The 26,926-nt window shown below is 34.5% G+C and overlaps 5 protein-coding genes and 1 long non-coding RNA gene across 6 annotated transcripts; 1 reads left to right on the top strand and 5 right to left on the bottom strand.

The window, feature by feature from the left end:
- Positions 1-3,068: 3,068 nt before the first annotated feature.
- LOC109611636 (uncharacterized) lies at positions 3,069-4,831 on the bottom strand. Its single transcript, XR_002194025.2, has 3 exons — positions 4,596-4,831; positions 3,815-3,913; positions 3,069-3,696 (listed from the first exon to the last, which is right to left on the bottom strand). It is a non-coding gene; the product is annotated as an uncharacterized LOC109611636 (long non-coding RNA).
- Positions 4,832-7,554: 2,723 nt separating this feature from the next.
- Positions 7,555-10,905, bottom strand: LOC101898117 (signal transducing adapter molecule 1). The gene is made up of 4 exons (XM_005177526.4): positions 10,639-10,905; positions 10,109-10,386; positions 9,759-10,049; positions 7,555-9,356 (listed from the first exon to the last, which is right to left on the bottom strand). Exons 1-4 carry the CDS (start codon positions 10,679-10,681, stop codon positions 7,920-7,922), a joined length of 2,049 nt encoding a protein of 682 aa, XP_005177583.1. The 5' UTR covers positions 10,682-10,905; the 3' UTR covers positions 7,555-7,919.
- Positions 10,906-14,768: 3,863 nt separating this feature from the next.
- LOC101897610 (tubulin-specific chaperone C) lies at positions 14,769-16,273 on the bottom strand. The gene has a single exon (XM_005177523.4). It carries the CDS (start codon positions 16,133-16,135, stop codon positions 15,014-15,016), a length of 1,122 nt encoding a protein of 373 aa, XP_005177580.1. The 5' UTR covers positions 16,136-16,273; the 3' UTR covers positions 14,769-15,013.
- On the bottom strand, positions 16,177-16,413 carry LOC101897786 (uncharacterized). Its single transcript, XM_005177524.4, has one exon. The coding sequence runs from the start codon at positions 16,411-16,413 to the stop codon at positions 16,177-16,179; it is 237 nt and encodes a 78-aa protein (XP_005177581.1).
- Positions 16,397-22,433, bottom strand: LOC131805470 (protein CEBPZOS). The gene is made up of 2 exons (XM_059128662.1): positions 22,202-22,433; positions 16,397-16,597 (listed from the first exon to the last, which is right to left on the bottom strand). The coding sequence occupies exons 1-2, from the start codon at positions 22,329-22,331 to the stop codon at positions 16,461-16,463; spliced, it is 267 nt and encodes an 88-aa protein (XP_058984645.1). The 5' UTR covers positions 22,332-22,433; the 3' UTR covers positions 16,397-16,460.
- An 874-nt stretch (positions 22,434-23,307) lies between these two features.
- Positions 23,308-24,419, top strand: LOC131805469 (mitochondrial import inner membrane translocase subunit Tim21-like). Its single transcript, XM_059128661.1, has 3 exons — positions 23,308-23,811; positions 23,865-24,047; positions 24,125-24,419. Exons 1-3 carry the CDS (start codon positions 23,473-23,475, stop codon positions 24,317-24,319), a joined length of 717 nt encoding a protein of 238 aa, XP_058984644.1. The 5' UTR covers positions 23,308-23,472; the 3' UTR covers positions 24,320-24,419.
- Positions 24,420-26,926: the final 2,507 nt, after the last annotated feature.

Genomic DNA, 26,926 nt, shown 5'->3' on the forward strand with positions numbered 1-26,926 from the left:
GACTACCTGTATTCTTATATATTCTTCTACCATGAGTCAAATCAACTGTGACTTGCTGTTACCTGTAATAATTATACCATGGGGATGCTATTTGCCTAGCGCTGCTTTACATTAAGTGCAAAACGGCAAAGGTAACTTTGATTATAAAAATGCATTAAATGTTTTAAGACCGATGTAGTTGTTTTGATTATATGGAGGGCTCACTGCTATACCGAACCAAGTCATGAAAAATAAAAAATGCCGAAATTAGTGCCAATGTCCCCGTATATGGAAACTCTGTTTACTCTGTAAACCACAATGTCAAAAAGTGTTTCTTTCCAAAGATAACGGTAAAAAACCTAAGTCAACGACTGTCATTTTCGACTTTTTTCAAATCAAAAATGAACCAAGTCAGCGTGTTTCACTTTGAATCAGTACTATTAGTGTTTAGTTTACAGCAATATTAAAAAAAACATCAGTGTTTTCTATAAATGGATAGTAATTATAGCAGTACTAGTGATTTTTCCTGTTATGAAAATGAGGAATATTTGCCAGCCCCAAAAATGATGAAGACGGAAATAACGAATTTTTTATGTGTAAATATTTGTTGAAACCATGGTAAAATTAAGAAGGTAAAGTAATTTCAAATAAGCATATCCATCTCTGCATTTTGTGTAATTTACTCTGTCAAATTCCCTGCATAGATAGCAGGTTCTTATCTCTGATTTGTATGTACAATGGATTTATAAGTATACATTTTGACAACGAGATGTTGTCAAATGCATAACTTTGAAAAAAAAAAACAAGTAAAAAAGCTGTAAGTTCGGGCCGAACTTTGAATACCCTCCACCATTTGGTACAAATTTGGCAATTATCAAAAAATTAAAATCCATTAAAAATTCAGTTAAAATCTTAAAAATACCGAATGTAGCCGCATATTAGGGTCTATACGAAGACGTGGACCTGCACATAATATTCATTATGAACTTCAAATACTAAATTTGAAATAGTTCCGATAAGTAACATCACTAAAAACACCGAATATCGAAGGTACCGTTATATGGAGGCTATACGAGGACGTGACCCCGTTTGAATACCAAAAGTCCTGCAGACATAATACACATTTGAGTAAATTTTTATCAACTTACTTCATTTCGTTCGGAAGCTAGAGTGATTTCCACAGACGGACAGACGGATTGATATTGTTAAATCGACATAGAATGTTATACTGATTAAGAATATTTCGAGGTGATACAAACAGAATGACAAACTTACTCTCCATACTTTAGTGGAGGGTATAAACATGTAAACATATAATTGCATGACTTTACATTCTTATTTCTACCATAGTATAAACATTAAATTTTAACATTAATTTATTTTTTTTTTTTTAAATTAATTTTGGTTAATTCTGTTTTTTATCGGGCTTTTTTGGTCGGATTATTTTAAAATTAAAATAAGATTTTATTTCATTTTTTGCTTTTTTCCAACATTTTCAAGAGCTTATTTATTTGAAATTCTGGTAACAAAATGAAGAAAAAATTATATTATTTTTATTTTCCTAAAAATCACAATGGTTCTCAATTACAACAGAAGCACTCGCAGCTGCCAGCCGCTAAACCAAGACATGACTCAAAATAAAACTCCGAAACTAGTGGGAAATTAATCGCTAAAGTCAACTATATTTAGTCATATAACGAACACTTTATTTTATTTTTTGACTTGGTTCTCTTTAGCTGTGAAACCTTCAAGTTTTATTCAGAGTAATAATGAACCAGAGTAGATTTTTTTGTTTTTGAAGATTTTTTTAGTAATATATTTAAATAATTTTTATTTTAAATTGATATCATTAGTTAATTTTGAATATAGACTTTTACATTTTCTTTTGGTAGACTAAAATATTCCTTCCAGAAATTAATAGCAGTGCATTTACTTTACCTCTAAATATCTTCGAATTATGTTTTTATGACTTAGTTCGGTATAGCTGTGAGCCCTTCATATGTAATGTATCATGGTACAACAAGGAGGTAGAACAGCTTCGTAAAACTACGGAAATACAGCCCGCTTCCTGTCAAATTTGTATGCAACATATTGTTCTCATGTATTCAATATTTTTCCTCATATTTAAAATCAGTTAAACAGCAGGAAAAATAAATGAAATGCCTGGATTTTCTTTCAAAAATATTTTCAAAGCAGTTCTATCTTTCAATTCCATGGCAAAACTGGCGAATAGATTTAATGCGCGTTTCGCAATTCACACGCCTTCCAAACATTGATTTTGATAATATTTTGTTTTTATCTTTCAAAACAATAAATACATGTACAAAATTGGCAGAAGTCGGGCACACTTAGAAAAAGATTGTAATTTGCTGGTAGCTCTACCTTAGCTTCTTACATGGTAGAATCAAGGAGGGGAAGTCATGCAATCATATGTTTACAAATTTTTCAAAAATTATTCATTTGACAACATCTCGTTGCCACAATTCGTATTTATAAATCCATTGTACATACACATATCAGAGATGGGAACCTGATTTTATGTAGTGAAATGTGACAAGGTAAATTACAGAAAATGCAGAGTTGGGAATGCTTTTTTTAAAATACTTTACCTTCTTAATTCTACCATGGCTTTTTAATGTACCATGATAATGTGTATTCATGACATACACATACTCTTACATATATTAACATAAACAATATCTTTCTTTTACACACCAATAAGTCTTATATTCCATGATATGTTATATTTCTACGGAACTACCTTTGGGTGTCGTTTTTTTCTGCAATAAAGCTAGATTGGGATCAGAATTACTCTCGGACGATTTCAACAACATTTTCTTAACTGTCTGCCCAGACAATTCTGCTAAAGCATTTAACCATGGTGAAAACGGACTCGAGGTAATTTGCTCAATTCAGCATTCCCGATAAAAATGTTTAAATTCCTTCCTAAAAGACAGACAGAAAGTGTCCGCTAATGCCGTTCGCGTACCCACACAGGCTTTGTAATTTATTTACATAACGCCACAGAAAATAATTGAATTACTAGATGTTTTTATAATATTATTTTTCTTCAAATAAAACGAAATAGCGGGGTTTTCACAAATTAGGTGTGTCTATATATTTAACTAAGCAAAATAATGAGCTAAATAAAACTATATTAACACATATAGCTCTTACAAAATAGTGCTTTAAAGAAAAATTAAAGCGAAAGCAAAGCTGTAAGAAAAACTGTAATACAAAAAAAAACAGGAAATAAACACTGCTTAAAATATGAAAAAATAATACCAATACATAAAGACTTTAAAAACTCAAAGGAACGCGAAGACAAAAGCAACATCAACAACGACTGGAGGCCACACCGGGAGTCCACTCAACACCGTTCAATCCACCGAGGGAGGCGCAGTGTTTATGCATGACCAGACTGGCATGCATGGGTATTATTCTCGATCCCAATAGACAATCTTACAACATACTCGGACAGACCGACGGACGACAAGCCAATTAATTAGATTCCGCATATGAAAAGAAAAGAAAGAGAGATTATTAGGAAAGGCTAAACAAAAGGATTTAGAGTTAGTTTGACTTACCGTATTTGCGGAATAGGTACAGAACTCCGAATCGAGCTCAATTCAGGGTTAGGCTACCCTAGCATCTCTACTGTTGCCCTTATCGCCGACAAATTTAGTGTTGGTTATCCTTTTTGTTCGCCCTTTTTACCTAAAAAAAAAAGAAAGAAAAATTAAATTAAAAAAAAAAACAAGGAAGCAAAAAAATAAAATAATAATAAGCGTGAATATAATTATAGTGCAACTACTTTAAACGTACGAAGACATACACATTTATTTGGGAAAAGGTTGATACCCGATGTACGCCACTTCCACAGCCTCCTCTAACTCTAAAGGAGAGGAAAGAATGTTCCTGGTGCCATCGAGCCCTGAAAAGAAATAAGAAATATTTTATTGTTTTTTTAAGAGCACAATTTATATATTTATCATGAATTCAATTTAAAGAGGATGAACTATAGCGTTTTTTTTTTTTTTTTTTTTTGAATACTTTAAAATTAATAAATTTTATAACGATATTTAGAAATTCTTGATTTTCAATATGGAAATACACTAGACACAAGGTAAGAAAACGTAGGTCCTAAACAGGTAGGGCGAAGTATGGGGTATTCCAGGAAATAGAATAGGAGAACAGGGATACCATGGTGGGGTGGGAATTTCTCCAGGCACGGTGCATTACAAAACCGTGCCAAATTAACCGGTTATTCAAACCTATTATAAAAGCCATATGATTCGTTGTCATTTTTTGTCATCCCTCTAGCAATAATTTTTAGTTTTTTGTCCACTCTTCCAAGGTCTAGCACATTGACAAGAACTGCGGCCCCATAGACTGAGCTGTCGCCGGTGCAAAAATTTGTCAGCTAGCCAGCCGTCAGTGTGGTAGATCTGCCCCCAAATGATAGAGGTCCCCAGGACAGGACAGGACAGAACTTGTAAAATTAGTATTGGTTCCTTTGTTTTAATTCTCCTTATGGGGGACAAATGAGGGATTCTTGGCAAGACCTTAGCTGTGTCTACAGCATTTGTGTATTTTTGTATAAACATTTGGATTACATTATTGGGTCTCCACAGTGTCAGCAGCATGGAGTTAATTCAAAAAACCCCTTTTCTTTCATATTTTCAATTTTTTTGGAATGTAAATAATAAATGTTTTGACAAAGAAAGCAAGTATTATTGACATTTGTGGAAGTTGTAAAGCGAATTCGAATTATATTGACAGAAAATGTAGTTATCAGCGGGTTTTGCTTGTCGACCTTATAATTGGGCCATGTAAAATAGTAATTCTCAAGGTGCAATTGACAATCATATGGTTTTTACCTTTTTTCATTTTTGTTTGTGAAAAAACTTTTCAAATTCAATTAAATATTTTTCCAACTTTTTGTTTCATTAAAATTTCTAATTTCCAATGTTGTTTTTTGTAATAGATACTTATTTTGGTTTTTGAAGGCTGCTTTGGAGTTTGTGGTAGCTATTGAAACTGATGCTTAAGAAAAGGAATTTATAGAGTTAAGTTTATGGCGGTAATAGTATCTAAGTTAAAATCGGACAAGAGGCTATTTATACGCATTGATGATGTCAAAAGGTAATGGCTGAGTATTGCTTCTGCCGATGACGCTAGTCGGAACTTGAGCACTTTTTGCCTGATGTCGCTGCTGTTGTGTTCACTGTCGAGTCTGAAAACTAACAACCTTGGCGTGCCAAATATTCCTTTTTTATAGTCTCCAACATCCTTTAGCGATTATATTATTAAGTTTATCATTCGATTTTAACTCCTCGAACTTAACGTCCGGATGCTGATTTCACAATAAAACCCGAAAATGTTTATTAATCTCGACATGTGTCCACTTCCCTTTGTGGGGAAATTACCAGAAAGAAGACAACATTTCACATATTCATTGAAGGCGTAAAGTTGGTAGAAAATATTGGACGCTCGAAGTTTGAAGAATATCGGACATTGATTTCATTTGAGGGAAAGGTACGCTGCCGAGAGTGCCAATATTGTCCATAGTCGCACCTGACCTGTGTTGTTTATACATTAAAATGTGGAAAGTTTGAAAAATATATATTTATTTTTAAAAATTTGGATTTGATTTTTTTGGAGGGAGATAGCCACCTCCCAACTTGATCTTTGTTTGACAAAAAACAGGGCAAAATTGAGAAGGTAAAGTAATTTAAAATAAGACTCTACATCTCTGCATTATCTGTAATTTACCTTGTCACATTTCAGTGAATAAAAAACACGTTCCCATCTCTGATTTCTGTGTATAGCTGATGCACACGAGAGCTATCGTGTGCATCAGCCGGACGGGTATTTCTAGATCGACTCCAAATCTGATACGGATTTCTTCGAAAGGGATGTAAAATATAAAACCATCCAGATTATGTAGACCAGAGGGCTGCAACGAGTATGCAAAAATTCAAGCATACTCGGTTTCTTACATGATTTTTGTTGATGCAGTCGTTTAGTTTGATCTGAATGAAATGACCGTTTTCGCTTCTGATCGAATCGAACGCTCAGTTTGAATCACTTCACTCACAATCAAACATGAGCGTTCGAGACGGTTTGATGTGATCAGCAGCATGAGTTGATCTTACACATGAATGTAAATGAGCAATCACAACCGTGATTGTCTTCTTTGAATCGAGTTCGCTCTGCGTCATTGTTCATTCAACCATTTAATCAAGTTGGGACAGTTTATTTTGACTTTTTTTGATATTTGAAATGGAAGAATATTGTGATAGTGCGACCGAAATTGTTGCAAGTAGAAACTACACAGGTGTAGGTAAACGAAAAGGTCGAAGTTGGTGAAAAATCATGACCAATATTCTAAAAAAAAAATATTTAAACATTTTTAGTTTTCTAAATACCAATTATGTGTTTCTTTATTAAAAAATTTAATTTTTTTTTTTTTTTGCAAATAAGTTACTGAAGTCTAGCATACTCAAAAACCCAAATAAAATGAAAAATTGTATGCTTATTAAATATAATTTGTATCAATTTCTTTAATGGGGACATCTTTTAGTTATGAAATCCTTAGTAAAATTACAATCATGATTTCGCTCAAATTCGAACATTTGTGTTTTAATCAAATCAAATCACTCACTTAACTAGGATAAATAAAACCGATCAGACTCATCATAAATGATCGACCCGTTATGAACAATTCAACATAAGTTCGTAAACAAATAACTCATGTGAGCTGTTTGATTGCGATCACAAAACTTCGATCAATACATGCTTGATCACAACTTTTTCGTTTGGCTTGAGTAACTCGAATGAACATGTTGCATCTGACCGACTGATTGAGTTTGATTGTATTTCCACTGTGTGTGATCAAGCCTACTCAATCATACTCATTGCAGCCCTCTGATGTAGACATTTTTAATGCGCTTGAACGCGCGGGAATTTGCGAGTTTAAATTTCAACAGAATTTAAATTTTTTATTCAAAACTATACATGCACTTACAAGTTGTAACATTACAAGACTACCAAAAGAAACAATTGTATTCATGGCTTTTTTATATATATATATATATATATTATGTTTGTCATTCCGTTCGTAACACCTCGAAATATACATTGTAGACCCTACAAAATATATATACAATTGATCAGCGTATAATTCCAAGTCGATTCAGCGTTGTCCGTCTCTCTGTAGTAATCTTTCTAACGAATTGAAATAGAAGGATAAATTTTTGCACACGTGTTTATTTTGCCAGTAGGCAGTTTAAGTTCGTAAATGGGCCACGTCGGTCCACGTTTTCGTATAGCCCCCATATAACGGCAAACGTTAGATACGGCACGGCAACTTACATCCGAAGTACATTATACTAGACTTGTTTGTGTACATCTGGCATAGAAATGTGTGGGGCTTAGTGCGAGCGGTACGTAATTCGTATCGACTTTTATATACTTCTGCAGCTACTTCACATTTAAGTTTGCGAACATATTGAAAATTGCAGGATGCTAATTTGCATATTTCATTGAATAATATTCTCCTCAAAACATTAATATTAAAATGATAGATCAATGCATTTTATTAACCTTTTTCTAATTTATTAATATATGTATGTAATATGACAAGTTTTAAATAACATAGTTTTAATATATATATATTTTTTTAATTATGAATGTATGCAAGAATAATATTGAATACCAGATAAAATAACATTGACGTCTCTTCCATTTTTAAAACATGTGGCCAAAGCGTAGGAAAAAAACTCTTTTAGGAAACTGCGTTCTAGCGTTACTAGAATAAATTCATATACATTAAAAACTGTATGATTTGAATAACTTCTGTACGGGGGACGATAGAAACGAAGATGATCCATATCTATATTTCTGTTGACAACATGCATTCTACTTTTTTTAGTGTTTTACCGCTGTTGATTGTAAACTGGAATGTTTTGTTGCATATTTGTCTGATAAGGTTGCGAAGTAACTGTCATATTTGCCATTTGGTGCTGCAGCTGGCCAAATTGGTCGTCTAGTGGAGGTGGCAAGTGCGAAGCCTGTTGTTGAGGACCTACAAATGTAGATTGAGGTGGACCATTTGTTGGCAGATTTTGGTGGACATATATAGGGGTAGGGTCTGACAGAAGCTGAGAGGAAGAACTATTTACATATGACTGTGGTGTTTGTTGAAGAGAACTTTGCTGCGGAGAACTGAAGTATGATTGCGGATGATTCTGAGTGGGATGTGTTAGTGGCGCCTGTTGGTTTGTCGGCATGGTATTTGTTGGAACCGAAGGAGATTGAGTTTGTATGGCATAATGTTGTGGAACCTGATACGTTTGGAGCTGCTGTGTATCAACTGAAACAGGTATATTTGCAGAAGATCCTTGTATTTGGCCATTGGATGCCATATAAATCTGCTGCTGGGAATGATTTTGTGGTAAAGATAAGGGCTGTTGGGAAATTATCTGCGAATTCGATTGTCCATTAAGACCTTGATGTTGAGATGATTGTGAGTTCGATTGGCTGCTTTGGTACGGTTGCATCGATATATTCATTGATTGGTAATTAGCAGTTGTTGGAAAAGCCACTGATGGCAGACTACCCTGTAAACTGTGCGGTCCACTATTAAACCCTCCAATAAATCCTGCATTGGATCCGTATAACATGTTGTAGCCATGTTGGGGCATATTATGGTAATTCGGCATGCCAGGAACACTAGACACGTTATTCACGCCGTAAGGAGATCCCATTAAATTTCTATCATCTCTCATTAAAGAATGGTACAAATTGATAGCGTCCACCAAATCGCTAGATAGTTGCGACAGTTGGGCGTGCTTTCGGTCGACTCTTTCAAGCTCTGTATCAATTAACGGACCCATTTGATGTACTTCTTGTTCCAATCGTAACATTTCTTCTGTATCTTGCGAAGGGTCTTCAGGGTTGGCTTCATTAATCAAATGCAACAGACGGTCAATTTTCTTTTCGTCTATCTCAATCTTCTGCGATGCAGCAGCTGCCGCTGCGGCTTCAGTCTTGTGCTGCAGTTCCTTAGTGTCTTCTTCAAATTGTGAACTTTTTTTCATTTTGTGTTGCTGATTAATCTCCAATTGTTGAGGATCCACTGATAAATCTGCGGTGACGAAATTCGAAGGAAATAAACCTTCACCGCGTTGATTAAACCCTTTCCACCAATTAGGATCCGAATCATCGAGTACGTGTATAATATCTCCTGCAGCAAATGTCAATTCATTTTCCTCAGCGGCTTCAAAATCGTATAGTGCACGAACTTGGCGAGTTTCCACTGCATTACTTACATGTGATGTAGCATTATTGGAAACCGATGGGTATAATGATGGCTAAAAATATATTAAAAGTCGCAATTAATTAACTTGTCAAATGATCTATATGGAAGGATGTTTAAGAACTCAACAATTACAATATTAGATGTAACAAATATATGTTTGATGGGAAATATCGTCCATAATTCTTGAGAATTCTTTTAACATTACCAACAAATTGGGAGTCCTATGAATTTAGACTAGAGTAAAAACTAATTCTGTTATCCATGGGGGACACAATTTCGAAATTCTCAACATGAATAACAAATCTGTTGGGTTTTCTGTTGTCCATTTGCAATGGGAGTTGTGACGGAAGGTAGGAAGCAACTTATAGAAAATTACCGAATTCTAGGATATTCTGCACTCAGCACTGACGGCGTAAATGTGTCAATTGAGAAACGTATATGTGAAATTACTTACATAACTGGATGAACTGCCACCGGATGAAGAACCAATGTTTTTCGGGCTATTTTTAACGTCTTTTAAAGACAATTCTATAGCTTTGGCCAAGTCGTCTTCCTCTTGTTGTCGAGTTGCATTTGGATCTTTAGCTGTGACCATTTTTGCAGTAGATTGTGTTGGTTTGTCACTCGAACCACTGAAATCATAATTTTCTTGACGTAGTTTAGTGTATAAAGATGGGATAAGATTTAGTTCAGGATCGCTTTTGAAGTCGCCCTCCGCCCATCCTTTCAATACATGGCACATTCTCTGCACAAGAAACATTATACAATATATATTATGGATAATGAAACATATTTCCAACTTACCGCAGCTACTTTCGGTTGCACTTTTCCTAATAACCTTAGAAATTCGTTCTGAAACTCGCGAGACGCTATTTCCAAATGAAATGGTTTGCCACAATTGTTTACACATGCATCCAGTAATGTAATGGCTTGCATAACGACATGCGGGTCGTTGTGGCCCATCCTTTTCATAATGGCCTTTAAACACTCTTTGGCATTGCGACTATTCGAAGACGTCTTGTCACACACATCAAGTATTAATGCCCAATTTTCATTGGTGTTTGATTCGCTTGTGGCCTTTTCTAAAACAGGACAAAATAAAAAAGGGGTTATAAATAATAAAAAGTTGAACATCATCGCGAAATTTTATCTTTATTTATTTGCGCATTCGTAATTTATTATATTTTCCAGGCTTTTGAAGAAATTTTGTGCGTGGTCAGGTCAGCAAGTATTTTGTCGTCTATTGCATTTGACGAAGCAAACTAGATGCGCAACCAAAATCCAATTAATTCCTCGGCTTTCTGCGTTTATCCCCCACTTTATCCTCCACTTACCAACATCCGCATCAAATCCGGAGGATTGTCCAAATATTCCCATTTTCCTTTGTTCGGTTTTCGGAGCGACGTTTAATATGTTGTGATAAATATACTGACTTCTAAACAAATGATCCTAATTTTCCTTAGCGTAATTATGAATTTTTGCAAGTATTTCCCGAATGTAATAAGTAAAGTCTTATACACTGCTTCCTCGTTCAGATTCTTTTTTTCGCAAATTGCAATAATGACTAACAAAAGAAATACACACACAGGTATATACTAACTTTCAGTCATTGGACCTAGAGCTGGCAAACAACCGATGGCAGTATCGATAGCATCGATATTTTATTTTGGGTTTTTCTTTCGATATTATACGACAAAATGCCAGTAATTCATGCGAGCGTGTATTTTTGAAATTAAAAAATATATTTTCAAAAATTTTTTCTCTATATATCTAGGAGCCTGATCCACACCTCTTGTAATAATTGATGCAAATTGTTACTGTTTGCAGACGTTCTGTAAAAGAGATCGATTAGAGAGAGAAATTTTGACAGTTCCTTTACTAAGAGTTTGGAAATTCTTGTTGTACAAAATTTCTTCTTGCAACTCTTCATCTTGTTCCGCTAATTTTTTACCCTGTCCTAGTACCATGAAAGAATCTCCTAGTTTTGCAATTTCTTTCGATATCATAGAGGGAAAATCGGTGGTAGCTCTACCTTACCTTTCTATTGTACCATGTGTGTACGTAAACAAACATCAGCTGAGAGGAACAAACATGTGTATTTCGGTGTGTATGTCAGAATTTTAGATATGACATCAAATTCTTTCTTTCACACACTGACATGTTTTTTATTTCCTTTGATTATATTGTGTTATTATATTGTTGTACCTTGTTTACCTTTGTGGGAAAAGAAGGTAAATTTTAATTTTTATACAATGCTCAAAGTAATGAATAAAATACTGAAAAAATACGGCGGAGGAAACCCTTCTTTTGCATTTTCTGTAATTTACCTTGTCTAATTTCACTGTATAGAATACAGGTTGCCATCTCTGATTTCTGCATTTACAATGGATTTGTAAACATAAATTTTGACAATGAGATGTTGTCAAATATATAATTCGAAAAAAAATTTAAACATATGATTGCATGACTTTATCTTCTATTCTACCATGGTAGTTTCTAACCGCAAAAAATGTGGTTATACACACGTTCCTTATATATTTTCTTTTACGTACCATAAAACGTGTTAAAAAGGTTTCATAATAGACCACTTATTTATATATAAAGTAATTTCAAATAAGCATACCCATCTCAGCATTTTCTGTAATTTACCTTGTCAAATTTCACTGCATAGAAAAAAGATTCCCATCTCTGTAATTTCTAATAAACATACCCATCTTTGCATTTTCTGTAATTTACTTTGTCAAATTTCACTGCATAGAAAAAAGATTCCCATCTCTGGCTTGGGTATGTACAAAGAATTCATAAATATACATTTTGACAAAGAGATGAAAATTATTGTAGTAAAAACTTTTTGCAGTTCTGGAACAGGCCAATTGTAAACATATGATATGATATATGACCTTACCTTCTTAATTCTACCATGATACCATTGGTCTGTTTCAGAACTGCAATAATGTAAAAGTTTTTACAAAGATTACCGATTTTCCCTTTAGGATATCAAAGAAAATTGCAAAAATTTCAGATTCTTGCAGGTTCTGGAACAGATCACATGGTAGAAGAATAAATGTAGCCGCATCGACACAGCTGCTGGGACAACGAACTGCCAAACCAATTTTGAATGGAAATTTATTCAAATTCATTAAAACTGTTGTAAAATGCATATCACACAAACTCTGATTGCATTATATTAGGAAACATAAAAAATCTACTTATTTTTGAAGAACAATTTTAAAAAAATTTGACATATCAATGTTCCCTATGTTCTTCTACTATTCATGATGCATTTCCATGGGCTACATAAAAGCAACAAATATATGATATCTTCCAGAATTGCAAGGGTTTCAAAATGTTTACTACGATAACCGATATCGAAAATCAAGTAGATTATTGCAGGTTCTGGAACAGAAAAATAAACAAAATAGACATGGTTTGCATTGTAGTAACCATGGTAGAACCATGGTACAATAAAAAGGTAACGTAGAGCTACCAGCCGATAATAATTTTTTCTAAGTGTGCCCGATTTCTGCCAATTTTGTGTACGTATTGTTCCAAATATTTTCAACATTAATGATTGGAAGACACGTACAATGCGGCTCACGCATTAAAGCTATTAACCAGTTTAGCCATGAAATTGAAAGATTGAACAGTTTGGATCATATTTTTGAGAGAAAATCCAGACATTTCATTCATTTTTCGCTCTATATAACTCATTTTACAAATGAGGGAAAATATAAAAAAATTTAAAACAACTTGTTGTATATAATTTGAACGAGTCTGACATGATGCGGGCATAGCCTTAGGGTTATATTTCTGTAGTTTTACGAAGCTGTTCTACCTTCTTATTGTACCATTGGTAGAACTAAGAAAGAAAAGTCATGCAATAATTTGCTTACATTTTTTAAATGATTTCTTTGACAATATCTCAATGTCAACATGTTTATTCATAGCTCCATTGAATATACACAAATCAAAAATGGGAAACCTGACGAGATAAATTACAGAAAATGCAGAGCTGGGAATGCTTATTTGAAATGAGGTTACCGGCCAATATCATATGCATAGCTGTTTTGTTAATCTGACTATTATTATGTTAATATTAACCCTGAATATTTTATTGTGATCAATAACATATAAACTTAACAATGACCTTAAGCTCATTATTTAAAAAAGTAAACTTTTTTACCCTCACTCTCAGACCAAATTTCGGTAATGTGCTACAGATACCACTCAATTACTTTTATAATTTTATGGAAAATGGATGTAAGTGGAAAACCATTGGGGCAACACTTTGGACAAATCCAGATTATTTTTTTTAGATAGCATTTTTCTATTGACCTTGGAAGTCGAAGCTCAAAGGCGGTTTTCAGCATATTGCTTATCTATTTTTTTTTACTATATTTTATGCAAGACACTTATCTTTACATTCGCAGCCACAGTCCAATCAAAACTATGTGATATGGAATTCATCGCAGTAGAGAAAGATTTGTGTTAGTGACTACCATCCGTGCTGTGTTGTTTTCACAGTCATAGTACAGTGAAAGCATGTTAACATTAAGAAGTTTAAGTCATTTCAAATAAGCATTCCCATCTCGGCTTTTTTTGTAATTTGCCTTGTCACATTTTACGACATAAAAACAGGTTCCCATCTCTGATTTGTGTATGTACAATGGATTTATAAATACACCTAAGTCTGTTTTTACACGGTCTTTTTGTACACGGTTTTGATATAACACGGTTTGAAAATTGAATACTTTTAATTTATTTACACGATTTTATTCCATTTAGCACGATTTGAAATTTTATGTACTTAAATTTTTTTGTCAAATTTAATTTTTGCGAAGTATGTTCATATCACAAAAAAGTATTTATGAAAGAAAAAAGTCTGAAACCATCCATAGTATCGATAGTTTGCGAACACTAGCTTAAAGATTTAAGTGAATTCCCCTTTAGCGTGTGCAAACAATTTTTACTGGTCAAAGCAAATGTGAATAGCACTATGTGCATACAATAAAATTTACTGGTCAGAGCAATTGAAAAGTGTTAATATTTTGTGAACTGTTAATGCAATAAGACGTGTTTGGTAAAGAAAAAAAATAAAAATTCTTGTTTTTCACTAATTTTAATAGGTTTTAGAGATTAGGAACAAATCACCGATTTTTGTATAAGATCAATGTCTTTTTTACACGGCTTCTTCTGGAACCAATCTACCGTGTAAAAACAGACTTAGGTGTACACATTTTGACAATGGGATGTTGTCAAATTAATAATTTTTGAATATATTGTAAAAATATGATTGCATGACTTTACCCCTTGATTCTACCATGAGGGAAAGTTTTCTGATTTTGAAATGTTGGCAGCACAAAATTTCGATCATAGTGCAGTAATGAATCAAATGCATTGTTTGTTTACACCTTTTTGGACATTGTGGCCACAAGCTAAGTTTAAATAAAAAAACTGTTTGAGCTATGTTGTTTAAAATATTTTATTTAGGAAATGAAATTAGATTCATGTTAGTGAAAAAAGTAAAGTACATATAAAGTGCTTGAGTGTTGTGGCTTTTTTATTGCGGTACAGTTTTTGAGCTACCAGTCGCAAATTTTTAGAGAAATTTTATGGGAGTAGAATGGAAAAATTGCAAAATAAACTAGATAACGAAATACAGTGGTATAAATTTTGAAGCTCGGGCTACGCTTGTCTTGCTGTTGAGCACTATAAAGATGCATTATCCATGTTTCTAGTCAAAAATTCTTGCCGTTTCTGAACCCAATTGATGGCATGAAAATCCTTGATCAGATGCCAATTAGGAGAGGCCACCTCCGACGAAAGCCAGTTAAAATCGGCAATATCCGTATAATTGTTGACTTCTTTATTGATTTTGGCATGATTATAATCTTCATCAATGCCCGTGTAGTCATAGTTGTAGGGTGCCACTCCTATTTTACTGCAATCCTCAATAATGGCACGACAGGTGACGTGCAGATATATTTGACACTGTTCAGAGGAGTGTAGTCGCATTTGTTGGCATGCAGCACTTAGTGTGCTGTTTGTACAAAAATCTGCAAACAACGAACGGGCTATAGGCCCACAAAGGAAAGTGCTGTTGGAGCAGTGAGATATTTGAACTGAACCAGCCGGCCCCTGGAGTTCCACGAAACAATTTTGTAAATGTGCAATAGTTATATCTTTGCTATGAACTTCATCGCCCTTCAGACAAATGTACTCATTAGTCCTATTGCTGAGTGTCCAGCTAACTTTGCTTCCTGTAATCGTGCTTATATGTTCATTTTTTTCTGCTCCGTCTACATTGTCAGTTTTACTAAGTTTGGGATTTAGACATGGTTTTGGAGTGACTTTCCGTCCACTAAATCCAAACTTCTTTTTCGGCATAAGTTTTACTTTCGCCTCTTCGCATGACTGCAATAAATCATTTACAATACTTTGGCATGCCTTGATCTTGAAGTCTGTAAGAAACATTGTTGAGTTAGTTAGATATCGTTGTAATTCCTGTATCTCCAATGTTATTTCCGTGAAATGCCGTGCCAAATCAATGCTGGAATTTTCGCCTGGATTCTTCTTTGCCGATGTTTCGCTAAGATTTTTAATGCGTGCTTCGATTTCCCTTACTTTATCGGCAAATGCTTGTGAAAAGTAATCCACGCCTTCCGCATCTGAAGTCTCCTTATTTCGTTGTTCCAATTTCACATCCAGATAATTTTGACGTTCCTTATTGCGCTTATTGAGTCGTTCTAATATTTGATCCTTTTTTGAAATTGCGTTGCCATCTAGTGTTTCGTTATCCACATTGGGTATAGATAGTCGAGTGCTACTCATGTTTGCTAATAGTATTTAACGTTTGAAGGTAAGATATGTCTTTAATTGTCTTCCTTCTTTTTCGAATACACGGGGGCGTTTTCTGCAGCAGCTGATTGCAATTTCTTTAAAAACTGGATCTTCTTCTGTTCGTCTTCGCTTAAATAAACACCTGCTGTAGTTGAACGTATTTTAGCAAGTTTTTCCTCCGAGGGTTCAGTTAAACGTAAAAGCCCATAACCTATGCCGCCAAAAGCCACTAACCATATTAAAGACTTTACGTATGGGTTAGAAGCCATTTACACTTTCCACTCTTTAAAATAAACTATTTTATTATTGTGATTTTTTAGTTATTCTTCTTTTGATCCGATTTCCAGACTGTTGCGTCAATTTCACGCAAATTGCTATTGCCAATTATCTCACCAACTTTATAATAATAATCCAGCACGAATGGATAATTTTCGTTAATATACTGTCGGAATTCTGAAAAAAAAAAAACAAAATTAGTGCGTTGATCTTGTTAAATATTATAAAGTGTGGCATATGTACCAAAACTCTTACAATTCCTAACATATTTTCTCCCTTAAATACGCCACTTTCTGTTTTTTAATATCACAGTACGAAATTAATATTCTTCTTGTCTTACTATTTGTTGGATAGGCATTTTTATAATCTTTCAAATGACAACAGAAAAAACCGGACTTGTCGTAGTAAAAACATTTACATTCTTGCTGCAATGAAAGAGCAATTTAGCCAATAAGTATCACAACTAGTTGAAAACTACAAAAGTGTTGCTTTATTGTCGGTTAGGGCTAAATAAAAATAGTTACCTTATCAAAAACGAGCTAAATAGTAATGCGCTGAGCTTAACAGCTTATCATTTGCTACTTTAGCCGTGGCTGTCAATATTTATTAACAATTGCACTTTAATGCTAATTTCAATAGGTGCTGGATTTTAAACCCTGAATATATATATATACATACCGGTTCAGACGTAATATAAGAAAATCTATAACTCCAGAAGTCCTTTAAACTCCCTTTAAAATTTAGAAAATGGGCTCATTATAGGTTACGCAATAAGAAATTTATACAAAGTCTACACTTTAGCCCTTCCAAAGTGTGGCATATGTACCAAAACTCTTACAATTCCTAACATATTTTCTCCCTTAAATACGCCACTTTCTGTTTTTTAATATCACAGTACGAAATTAATATTTTTCTTGTCTTACTATTTGTTGGATAGGCATTTTTATAATCTTTCAAATGACGATGGAAAAAACCGGACTTGTCGTAGTAAAAACATTCCGTTAATACATTCTTGCAGTTCTGGAATACACAAAGTGTTAACAATATCGATCAGATCTGAACATAACCCCTAAACTAGGATGAGTTTTTTTAATGTGAGCCACTGCCCCTGCCCTAAACTCAACAAAAACCATGCATTCCATTGACCTATACAATTTTGGTGTGATCGATTCTAAACTCCACTATTGTATGATGACCAGGGTGAGTCATCCCAAGTTATACCGCTTTTTTTTCTTTGTCAAAGAGGCAATTAACATTGAGAGGCACATTGAAAGTCATATTAAGATGTAATATTTTTGTTGAGAATTGAATCAAATATTGTACTTTAGCATAAAACACTTTGTCCAATATTATTAACATAATCTTAATAGGCTTTGATATCAATATGTTTGTTGTCAAATATGTATTCTCAGTTTTTTCAGTTCAATAAACGAATTCAATTATAACAGGTTATGGGCCTTAGTCACGTTTGAAAAAAATATTCGGCAAAACAAAATAGATACATTTTTTTAATATTGAAAACTAGTGACGTTTGTGAAAAAAAATTAAAATGGCTGGTAATAACATAGCTTTTCCGCTAGAAAGATTGCGTGGACGCGAAAACTTTGATGTTTGGAAGAGGCAAGCGCAATCATATCTGGTCATTAAAGGGTGCTGGAAGGCATGTGTTGATAATACCGCTGATGCTGAATTGAATGCGAGAGCTTTAGCCGAGATAACATTGATGATTGAACCAGACAATTACGGCCACATTGCAACTTCAACTACCGCGAAAAATGCCTGGAGTGCATTGATGAATGCGTACGAAGATACGGGCCTTACCAGAAAAGTTGAATTGCTGAAGCAATTTGTGAACATCAAGCTACAGAACTATGGATCCATTCAGGAATACGTCAATGACATCGTTATAGTGGCTATTAAAGTGAAAAATGCTGGCTTAAACATTGACGATGAGTTGACTGCATCTCTAATGTTAGCTGGATTAACGGATGACTTTAAACCGCTTGTGATGGCCGTGGAAAATACCAAGGAAAAATTGACGGTGGATAAGGTGAAGAATGTTCTACTTCAAGATGCGAAATTCGATCGAGCTCCAGAAAAAGAATCGGCGTTACAATCTAAAGGTATCAAGAAAGGTAAGAAGCAAATCAAATGCTACAATTGCAGTGGACTTGGACACATCTCAAGAAATTGTCCCAGCAAATTGAAGCCAAATGACAATGGAGCTACAAGGAAGCATGAAAAGAAGTCGGATGTTTTATTTGCTACAACTACCGATGTGAGCGCGTGTGCAAAAGCTACGGAATCCACTTCAAGTTCAGATTGTTTAAATGCCTGGTACGTTGATAGTGGAGCAAGCAACCACATGACGAATGAGAAGAACCACATGTACAACATCCGTGATGTTTTTAATAAAAAGGTGATTATTGCAAATAAGCATGAACTCGTAGTGGACTCCATTGGATATGTTGATATTGAAGTTGGCTCTGGAAAAAATAAGAGATGTGTTACAATCAAAGACGTGGAGTATGTTCCAGATTTGTGTACCAACTTACTCTCCGTTCGACAAATGGCTAAGAATGGAAAAAGGGTGACTTTTGAAGGTGAAAAATGCCGCATTTCTGATAAAAATGGACGTGTTATAGCAACGGCAACTGCGCAGAATCAATTGTACCGGTTAGAATGCAATTCGAAAGAGGAAAAGGGTAAAGCTTTTACCATGGCCAATGATTTCAATTTGTGGCACCGAAGGATGGGGCATATCTGTAATGCGAAACTGGGTGATGTCAAGAGCGCAAATGTTGGCATAAATTTTGGCAAAGAATGTTCTGAACCATGTGTTGTCTGCGTGAAGGGAAAGCAAACCCGAAAAGTGAGTAGAGAAGTCGGTACTCAAGCCAAAGAGCTATTGGAAATTATTCATTCGGATGTTGTTGGTCCACTAAAAGAAAGTTCGTTCTCGGGAGCTCGTTTTTTGTTGACATTTGTGGATGACTACTCAAGAAAACTGTTTGTCTATCCAATCAAGAAAAAGTCTGAGGTATTTCCGAAATTTTTAGAATTCAAGGCTTTAGTGGAAAACCAGTGTTCTAAAAAAATCAAGATTCTACGATCGGATAATGGGGGTGAGTACACCGGCAAACATTTTTCTGAATTCTTGGAAAAAAGTGGAATAATACATCAAAAAACATGTCCATATACACCCGAGCAAAATGGTGTAGCCGAGCGAATAAATAGGACGATTATAGAAAGGGTAAGATGTATGCTTATCGACAGTGGATTAGATCAACGTTTTTGGGCAGAAGCTGCTTCTACCGCATCGTACTTGATAAATAGAGTGCCATGCCGAGGAAATGAAGGATGTCCCGAAGAACTATGGTCGGGTCGAAAACCAAATTTGAAGCATCTTAGAGTCTTCGGATGTCCAGCTTTGGTCCATGTACCAAAACAACGAAGATCTAAAATTGATCCAAAGTCATTAGAATGTATCATGGTTGGATACAGCACGGAAAGTAAAGCGTATCGATTATTTGATCCAAGTGATCAAAAAATAATTGTTAGCCGTGACGTGGTATTTCTTGAAAATGTTCACTCAAACATTGAAACGCCATCTTCTAATCTGTACAATCCTTTGCTAATTCAATCTCCAGATGAAGAAATGGATAATGTTTTGAACCAAACAGTGAATAATGTATCAACGAATATGGAGTCAACCGAATTGGATGGCAATAATGTAATTCAAAATGAGCCTCGTAGTGATTCTGAAACTGATAGTGAGTTTTTGGATTCAGAATGTTTTGATAACAATGGCTATGTGGACCCAAATGATGAAGAATGGGAACCAAATCAATGTAATTCACGACCAATACCAACGTCTGAAAATATTAGAAGATCAGAAAGGATAGCAAACCGTAATCAACGATCAACGGCATTTTCTGCAATAGAATATGTTTCTTCAGACCCCCAGACTATAAAACAGGCAATGTCGTCTGAAGATTCTGAACATTGGAAAAAAGCCATGCAAGATGAAATGAATTCTTTGAAAGTCAATAATACTTGGACTTTGGTTCAACTTCCTGAAGGATGCAAAGCTCTGAAGTCAAAATGGGTGTTCAAGACCAAGCAAGATTCCAATGGAAACACGTTGCGATGGAAAGCAAGACTAGTCGCAAAGGGATTTACACAGACTGAAGGTATCGATTATATGGAAACATTCTCTCCAGTTGTTCGGTATGAATCAATAAGGTATTTAGCAGCATTGGCAGCAAAATATGACATGAAGATTCATCAGATGGATGCCGTTAGCGCTTATTTAAACGGGATTTTAAAAGAAACCATATATATGGAACAACCCGAAGGTTTCCGTGATGCTTCTAATAAAGTCTGTAAGCTTAACAGATCCATATACGGCTTGAAACAATCTGGGAGAGTATGGAATGAAACCATAAACAAGGAACTTATCGATATGGGTTTTGTACAAGGAGAAGTGGATCAATGCGTATATTCAAAGGTGACAGATGAAAAGAAGATTTATATTGCAATATACGTAGATGATGTAATTATATTCTCCAATGACGAAAACGAAATAAATTCTGTCAAGAATACACTTTCAAGAACATTTAAAATGAAAGACATGGGGGAAGTGTCTAATGTTCTTGGTATGACAATATCCCGAACTGAAGATGGAATCAAAATTGATCAGTCTAAGTACATATCAGATGTATTGACACGTTTCGGAATGAATGACTGTAACCCTTCCTCAACTCCAATGGACTATAATAAGAAGTTATACGAAAGTATGTCCCCTAAAACCGAAGTTGAAAAGGAAAAAATGTCGAAAACACCGTATATGGAAGCTATTGGATGCTTGTTGTACGCTGCTCAGGTTTCGCGCCCTGATATATACTATGCTGTGAATATCCTGAGCCGATTCGGAATAAATCCTGGTAGAGCGCATTGGGAAGCTGTAAAAAGAATAATGCGTTATCTCAAAGGAACTATAGAACAAGGGCTCATCTATAAGAAAAATTTAGAAGAAGATATTACCGGCTATTGCGATGCAGATTGGGCTGGAAGTTTGGACGACCGCCATTCGACAACTGGTTATGTCTTTATTTTTCAATCAGCAGCAATATCCTGGTCCACAAAAAGACAAAAAACGGTGGCACTATCTTCAACGGAAGCTGAGTTCATGGCAATAACTGCAGCTATACAGGAGTCTGTTTGGTTGAAACGACTAGAAAAAGAACTCAATCCCAACAACAATGTCAACATGGTTTTGTATTGTGATAACAAAGGAGCTATACAAGTGGCTACAAATAACAAGTATTCGTCAAGGACAAAGCATGTGGATATTAAAGCCAAATTTATCAAACAGAAAATTGACAACAATGAAATATCTTTGAAGTATCTTTCAACAAAAGAAATGGTTGCTGACGTTTTTACCAAGGCAGTAACTCCACAGAAGTTGGAATATTTTAAAGGAGTTTTTGGCATTGCTTAGTTTCCAACTTGTATTGTTTTGTAATTATAATGTAAGAAATATTTAATTCAGGTAGAGTGTTGAGAATTGAATCAAATATTGTACTTTAGCATAAAACACTTTGTCCAATATTATTAACATAATCTTAATAGGCTTTGATATCAATATGTTTGTTGTCAAATATGTATTCTCAGTTTTTTCAGTTCAATAAACGAATTCAATTATAACAATTTTGTCCACTGTTAACAGATGTTCAAATTCCATGGAAAGTAAAATATTAGTTATATAAAATTACACACCTCGGTTCGTATTCATACGGTAATACACGGCATAAGAGGCAGCAAAGCAAACTGCTTCAATAACAAAAAGTGTCTTGGCGCTGCCTTTGACAAATTTCCAGAAACCACTTTTTGGCGCTTTAGGCAACATTACATAGAACAGTTACTTGATTAAATTAAATGTTAGTATAGGCACATTTGTTTTTATCTGTTTTGTCTTTATCATTTGCCACCTCAGAAAAATATTTTGCGTACTTACAAGGGATATCTAAATCGACTTTTGGCTGTTATAATTTGACATTTTATACAGTCGATAACAAGGATACTAGTAGAAGAATAAAGGTAGATGTGATTTATTAAATAAGTTATTATTACATCTTTCCGATAGATAAGGAAATGATGTTGTCGGACACATAAATATTTTAACGTAATGTTTACAGAATTCATGTTGTCATATTTTATATTGATAATATTGAAAGTATTATTCAATCTTTTTAAATTTTTTCCAGTGGTAGGTATTTTTACCTAATCCGGGTCCATAAAATGAATAACAAAAAATACCCCATCTTCTGACCACTTGTTGAAGAGGTATTTTCATAAGCTTTCAAACGATATATCCCATTTTGTATATATTGGGTAAGTTCAGCCCGGGTCTTGAACCCGGACTTTCGGGCCCGTTTCCGGAATCAGGGTAGAAATAACCACATCTGGAAAAAATTTCGAAAAAATCGAAGAAGTTTTACTAAACTAGAGTTGTTTCCAAAAACTGTTTTCATGTTATGACATCGCAAAACTACCATAAGAAAAAATTGTATTCATGTGATTGCTATGCCCGACCTTGTCTTAATTGTACTATGATATGAACTAGATGATCTCAAGAACTAAATTTGCTTCAAATAGCTTGTTTGAACTAGTATGTTGTGGAACGACACACCTCGACAATTCAACTGTATGTAGTTTCGATGGTTCCTTTTATGATTACGCCGTTATCTGCGATTGTAGTGTAGCGACGATATTTGACTCAACTAATTCCGCGGTCATTTTATGAATGCTTCCAGCTGATTGCGTTTTCCTCATGTCCCATTCGTAAACAAAAGAGGTACTAGACCTTATGCATTTTACTCGTTCGTAAACAAGATTTTGCATTCTCTTTATTATTTATCGGGCATTCCTTTTTGGCTTTCATATTTGTTTTATTGGGGACGTCTTTAATTTTGGTTTCCACGCGCTCATTTACTTTGGGGACAGCATTGGCACATTGGACTGTTTCCGTTGTGTATGGAGTATATATTATGTCACAGATACTATTTCTACGTAATGCCCAATATGTTAGGCGAATTGTTTTCAATAAAATAATTGGATGTTCGTACCATGGGAAAGTAAGGGAAAGAAATGACGGCAACAGTAGTTTGCAGGTAGGGAGTCAAGAAAATAGATCTTCCCAACTGTCAAACGATGTACGACCCTTAGGAGAAAAAATTAAAGAAACTACAAAGACGGCTAGCTATACGGCAGTTATACTTGCTGGAATCGGTGTGACGGCCGTTATGTTTTGGGCCATATTCCGTGAATTGTTCTCGAGTACGAGCCCAAATAACATTTATTCTGACGCATTGGAGAGAGTAAAAGAGGTAAACATTGCAACTATTGAAAGGAATAATAAAGAAAGCTAATTAATTTTTAGGATATTCGCGTGCAAGACGCTATCGGTGCACCAATAAAAGGTTATGGGGAGGAATCCAGGCGTGGTAGGCGACAGCATGTTATGCACACTGTATTTGAACGAAATGGAGTACCTCATGTACGGATGAAATTCTATGTGCAAGGTCTGCGAAACAAAGGAACTGTTCACTTGGAAAGCAAAGAGGTGAGCCTAGTCAACTCGAAATTCAAAACAGTATATGCATTCATCTATTTTTCTTAAACTTGATTTGAACTTTTCAGAATACGCAAGGCAAAATGATGTATCGCTATTTATTTGTCCAATTGGATCATTATCCAAACACAACCATTGTACTGGAGGATAATCGCGCTTTTGACAACTCATCATCCCCACCAACAACACCTGAGTTAAACGTTAACCAATCTTTAGTGGGGGGATCCAGTCTCTCCTTTGCCTCATTTGAAAGCAAGAAGTGACTAAAAAAATTCTATACCAAAAGTGTTGCTTTTATACCCAAAGTCAAATATTTGTAATGTGGAGAATATAGAGTGTTGCATTCAGAATTTATCCAATTGATTTGTTGTTGTTACAATTTTTTTTGCAAAATCAGAAAGGAAGACTCACGATCTATTTGAAAAAGCACACTTATTTTTCTTAATTTTTTTTTTTCAAAATACATTTAAAACTAAAATATAGTTGAATATTTGTGTATGAAAAGTCGAATAATAGGAAAAAATTTCTCTTTCCAAATGTACGCATAATTTCTGGCTTTAACATACTATAGTATTACATCGTAGGAGCAACGTGGATCTTAAAATAATTAAAATGCTCATGTTGCGATTACCGACAAAGAGACTTGTAGTGAGACTCTCCAACAGAATGAGAAAGGAAACACAACCGTTTCGTTTGGGTGTAGTTTCAACTCTGGTTTTATTTAAAAATATTTTTCTAAAGTACTACTAAAACTAATCTAAATTAATCCCAGCCATACAATTTGTTCTAATCTATTATTAGATTTTAAAGGGAACACTACATGGCTGCTTGTCCCTTCATTTAAGTGGTCTTAATTTTGGAAATTTTATTTTTAGTAGTTAGATATTCTCATGGTAGAATCAAGAAGGTAAAGTCATGCTTTCAATTGTATATAAATTTTCAAAAATTACTTATTTCATTTTACATTTATAGGTCCATTGTATCCAGTGAAATTTGACAAGGTAAATTACAAGAAATGCAGAGATGGATATTACTATTTCAAATGACTTTACCTTCTTCGTTTTACCATGGACGCAAAAGTGCGTACAAAGTATTTTGTACACTAACTGTTTTTAAAAACAAGGACTAACGACAAGTTAAAAAGTATCAGTCGGTTTTATCCTTAGTCTATGTTTATATATAAGGCTGATATAAATATTATGACGTGACCATTTGAACTGAATCAATGACTTTCCCCACTTCACATAAAATATTCGTGATATTTTGTATGTCGACTATCTGATACCCTAAACCACTCTGCATATTTAGTACAGCTCCTGTAACAAAATAATTTATTTGACTCTAGAGCAGTTATAATTTAGTTTCAGTGGAAAGTAATGTATGGGAGGCATATTCAATTCTGAATCGATTTTCACTAAATTTGACGGAGGCATTCTTATCTTTTATACCAAATAACATTGATGATATCACCTCGAGAAGCATTATATTAAAACAAGTAAACGAGCAGTATGTTCGGAAGGGCGGAACTTTGAATACCCTCCACCAATTGGAACGAATTTTGAAAATTTAAATAAAAATAATAATAAATAAATAAAATCCCTTAACGTTTTTGTTAAAATCTTAAAAATTCCGAATATAGCGGAATTGTATGTTGGCAATACGATATCGTAGATTTATAGAGACAATTCTTTGAACGTGATCTGCCTGCAGAAAAAAACAGATCGGTGCAAAATGTTAGCTCTTTATTCGTTTTGACTCTAGCGTTTTGACTCTAACTGAATATACCCTCCTTACTATGTATGGTGGAGGGTAAAAAAATATATATCGGAGCCGTGTTACACTAAACGGAGACGTACGTCCAAAAATTCACTCCATTTGGGCTGATATTAGCCATTATTTGCACAATAAACCTGAAACATATATATGGGAGATATAGCTATATCTGAACCGATTTTCAAATTTGATGTACTTGCTTCTGGACTGAATTCAGTTGGAGGTGCCAAAATTGAGGCCATTTGGACTTATATTGGCTATTTGGTCCACTATATCTAAATCTGATTGCGCCAAACAAATATTGTTTGGAAAATTTCATCTCAATCGGATAATAAATGCGACGTGCAAAAGAAAGTGATTCTTTGAAGATCCTCAAAAGTAACTATGGGTCTATCTCGCTTCCTGCTCCATGCCACAGACAAATGAACAAAGACATAATACCCTTACCACTATGTGGTGTAGGGTATAAAAATAGCAGAGGGAAGTGAAAGAAAGTGATTCTTTGAAGATCCTCAAAAGTAACTATGGGTCTATCTCGCTTCCTGCTCCATGCCACAGACAAATGCACAAAGACATAATACCCTTACCACTATGTGGTGTAGGGTATAAAAATAGCAGAGGGAGATACTGCTACTTGGAATCAACAGCTAACACAAAATAGCAGTCAGCGGCTGCAACAGAACTGATCTCAGTCCTAACATAGCTCAGCATCAAAATAGCAGCACGGCACCTATTGCATAACAAGGTATCTACCAACAAAGTATAATTTTTATTTTTGAGTTCAGTGTTGCTTATAAAAAGTTCATATTGCATGAAATGCTGGAATGCACAAATGTCCATCAAATAACATTTATTTTAGTTTTATTGGATATTATTCAATAAATTAAGAGCTAATATCAATTCAAACAAGTAAAAAAGCTGTAAGTTCGGCCGGGCCGAACTTTTAATACCCTCCACCATTTGGTACAAATTTGGCAATTTCCAAAAAAAAAAAATAAAATAAATAAATAAAATAAAAAAAATCCTTTAAAAATTCTGTTAAAATCTTAAAAAAACCGAATGTCTATACGATGACGTATACCTGCATAGGCAACTTT

The sequence above is a fragment of the Musca domestica genome, unplaced genomic scaffold, assembly GCF_030504385.1.
Source record: "Musca domestica strain aabys unplaced genomic scaffold, Musca_domestica.polishedcontigs.V.1.1 57, whole genome shotgun sequence".
In the NCBI taxonomy this organism is placed as follows: Eukaryota; Metazoa; Arthropoda; class Insecta; order Diptera; family Muscidae; genus Musca; species Musca domestica.

What these genes read in the sequence shown, in the direction of transcription:
- LOC101898117 (XM_005177526.4), bottom strand. Translation starts at nt 10,681, where the DNA reads ATGGGAATATTTGGACAATCCTCCGGATTTGATGCGGATGTTG. An exon ending in CGGATTTGATGCGGATGTTG is followed by an intron (nt 10,387 to 10,638) that starts GTAAGTGGAGGA and finishes GTCCTGTTTTAG; the next exon opens with AAAAGGCCACAAGCGAATCA. An exon ending in GTGGCAGTTCATCCAGTTAT is followed by an intron (nt 9,357 to 9,758) that starts GTAAGTAATTTC and finishes ATATATTTTTAG; the next exon opens with CCATCATTATACCCATCGGT.
- LOC101897610 (XM_005177523.4), bottom strand. Translation starts at nt 16,135, where the DNA reads ATGAGTAGCACTCGACTATCTATACCCAATGTGGATAACGAAACACTA.
- LOC101897786 (XM_005177524.4), bottom strand. Translation starts at nt 16,413, where the DNA reads ATGGCTTCTAACCCATACGTAAAGTCTTTAATATGGTTAGTGGCTTTT.
- LOC131805470 (XM_059128662.1), bottom strand. Translation starts at nt 22,331, where the DNA reads ATGTTGCCTAAAGCGCCAAAAAGTGGTTTCTGGAAATTTGTCAAAGGC. An exon ending in CCGTATGAATACGAACCGAG is followed by an intron (nt 16,598 to 22,201) that starts GTGTGTAATTTT and finishes TTTTTTTTTCAG; the next exon opens with AATTCCGACAGTATATTAAC.
- LOC131805469 (XM_059128661.1), top strand. Translation starts at nt 23,473, where the DNA reads ATGTCACAGATACTATTTCTACGTAATGCCCAATATGTTAGGCGAATT. An exon ending in CATTGGAGAGAGTAAAAGAG is followed by an intron (nt 23,812 to 23,864) that starts GTAAACATTGCA and finishes ATTAATTTTTAG; the next exon opens with GATATTCGCGTGCAAGACGC. An exon ending in TTCACTTGGAAAGCAAAGAG is followed by an intron (nt 24,048 to 24,124) that starts GTGAGCCTAGTC and finishes TGAACTTTTCAG; the next exon opens with AATACGCAAGGCAAAATGAT.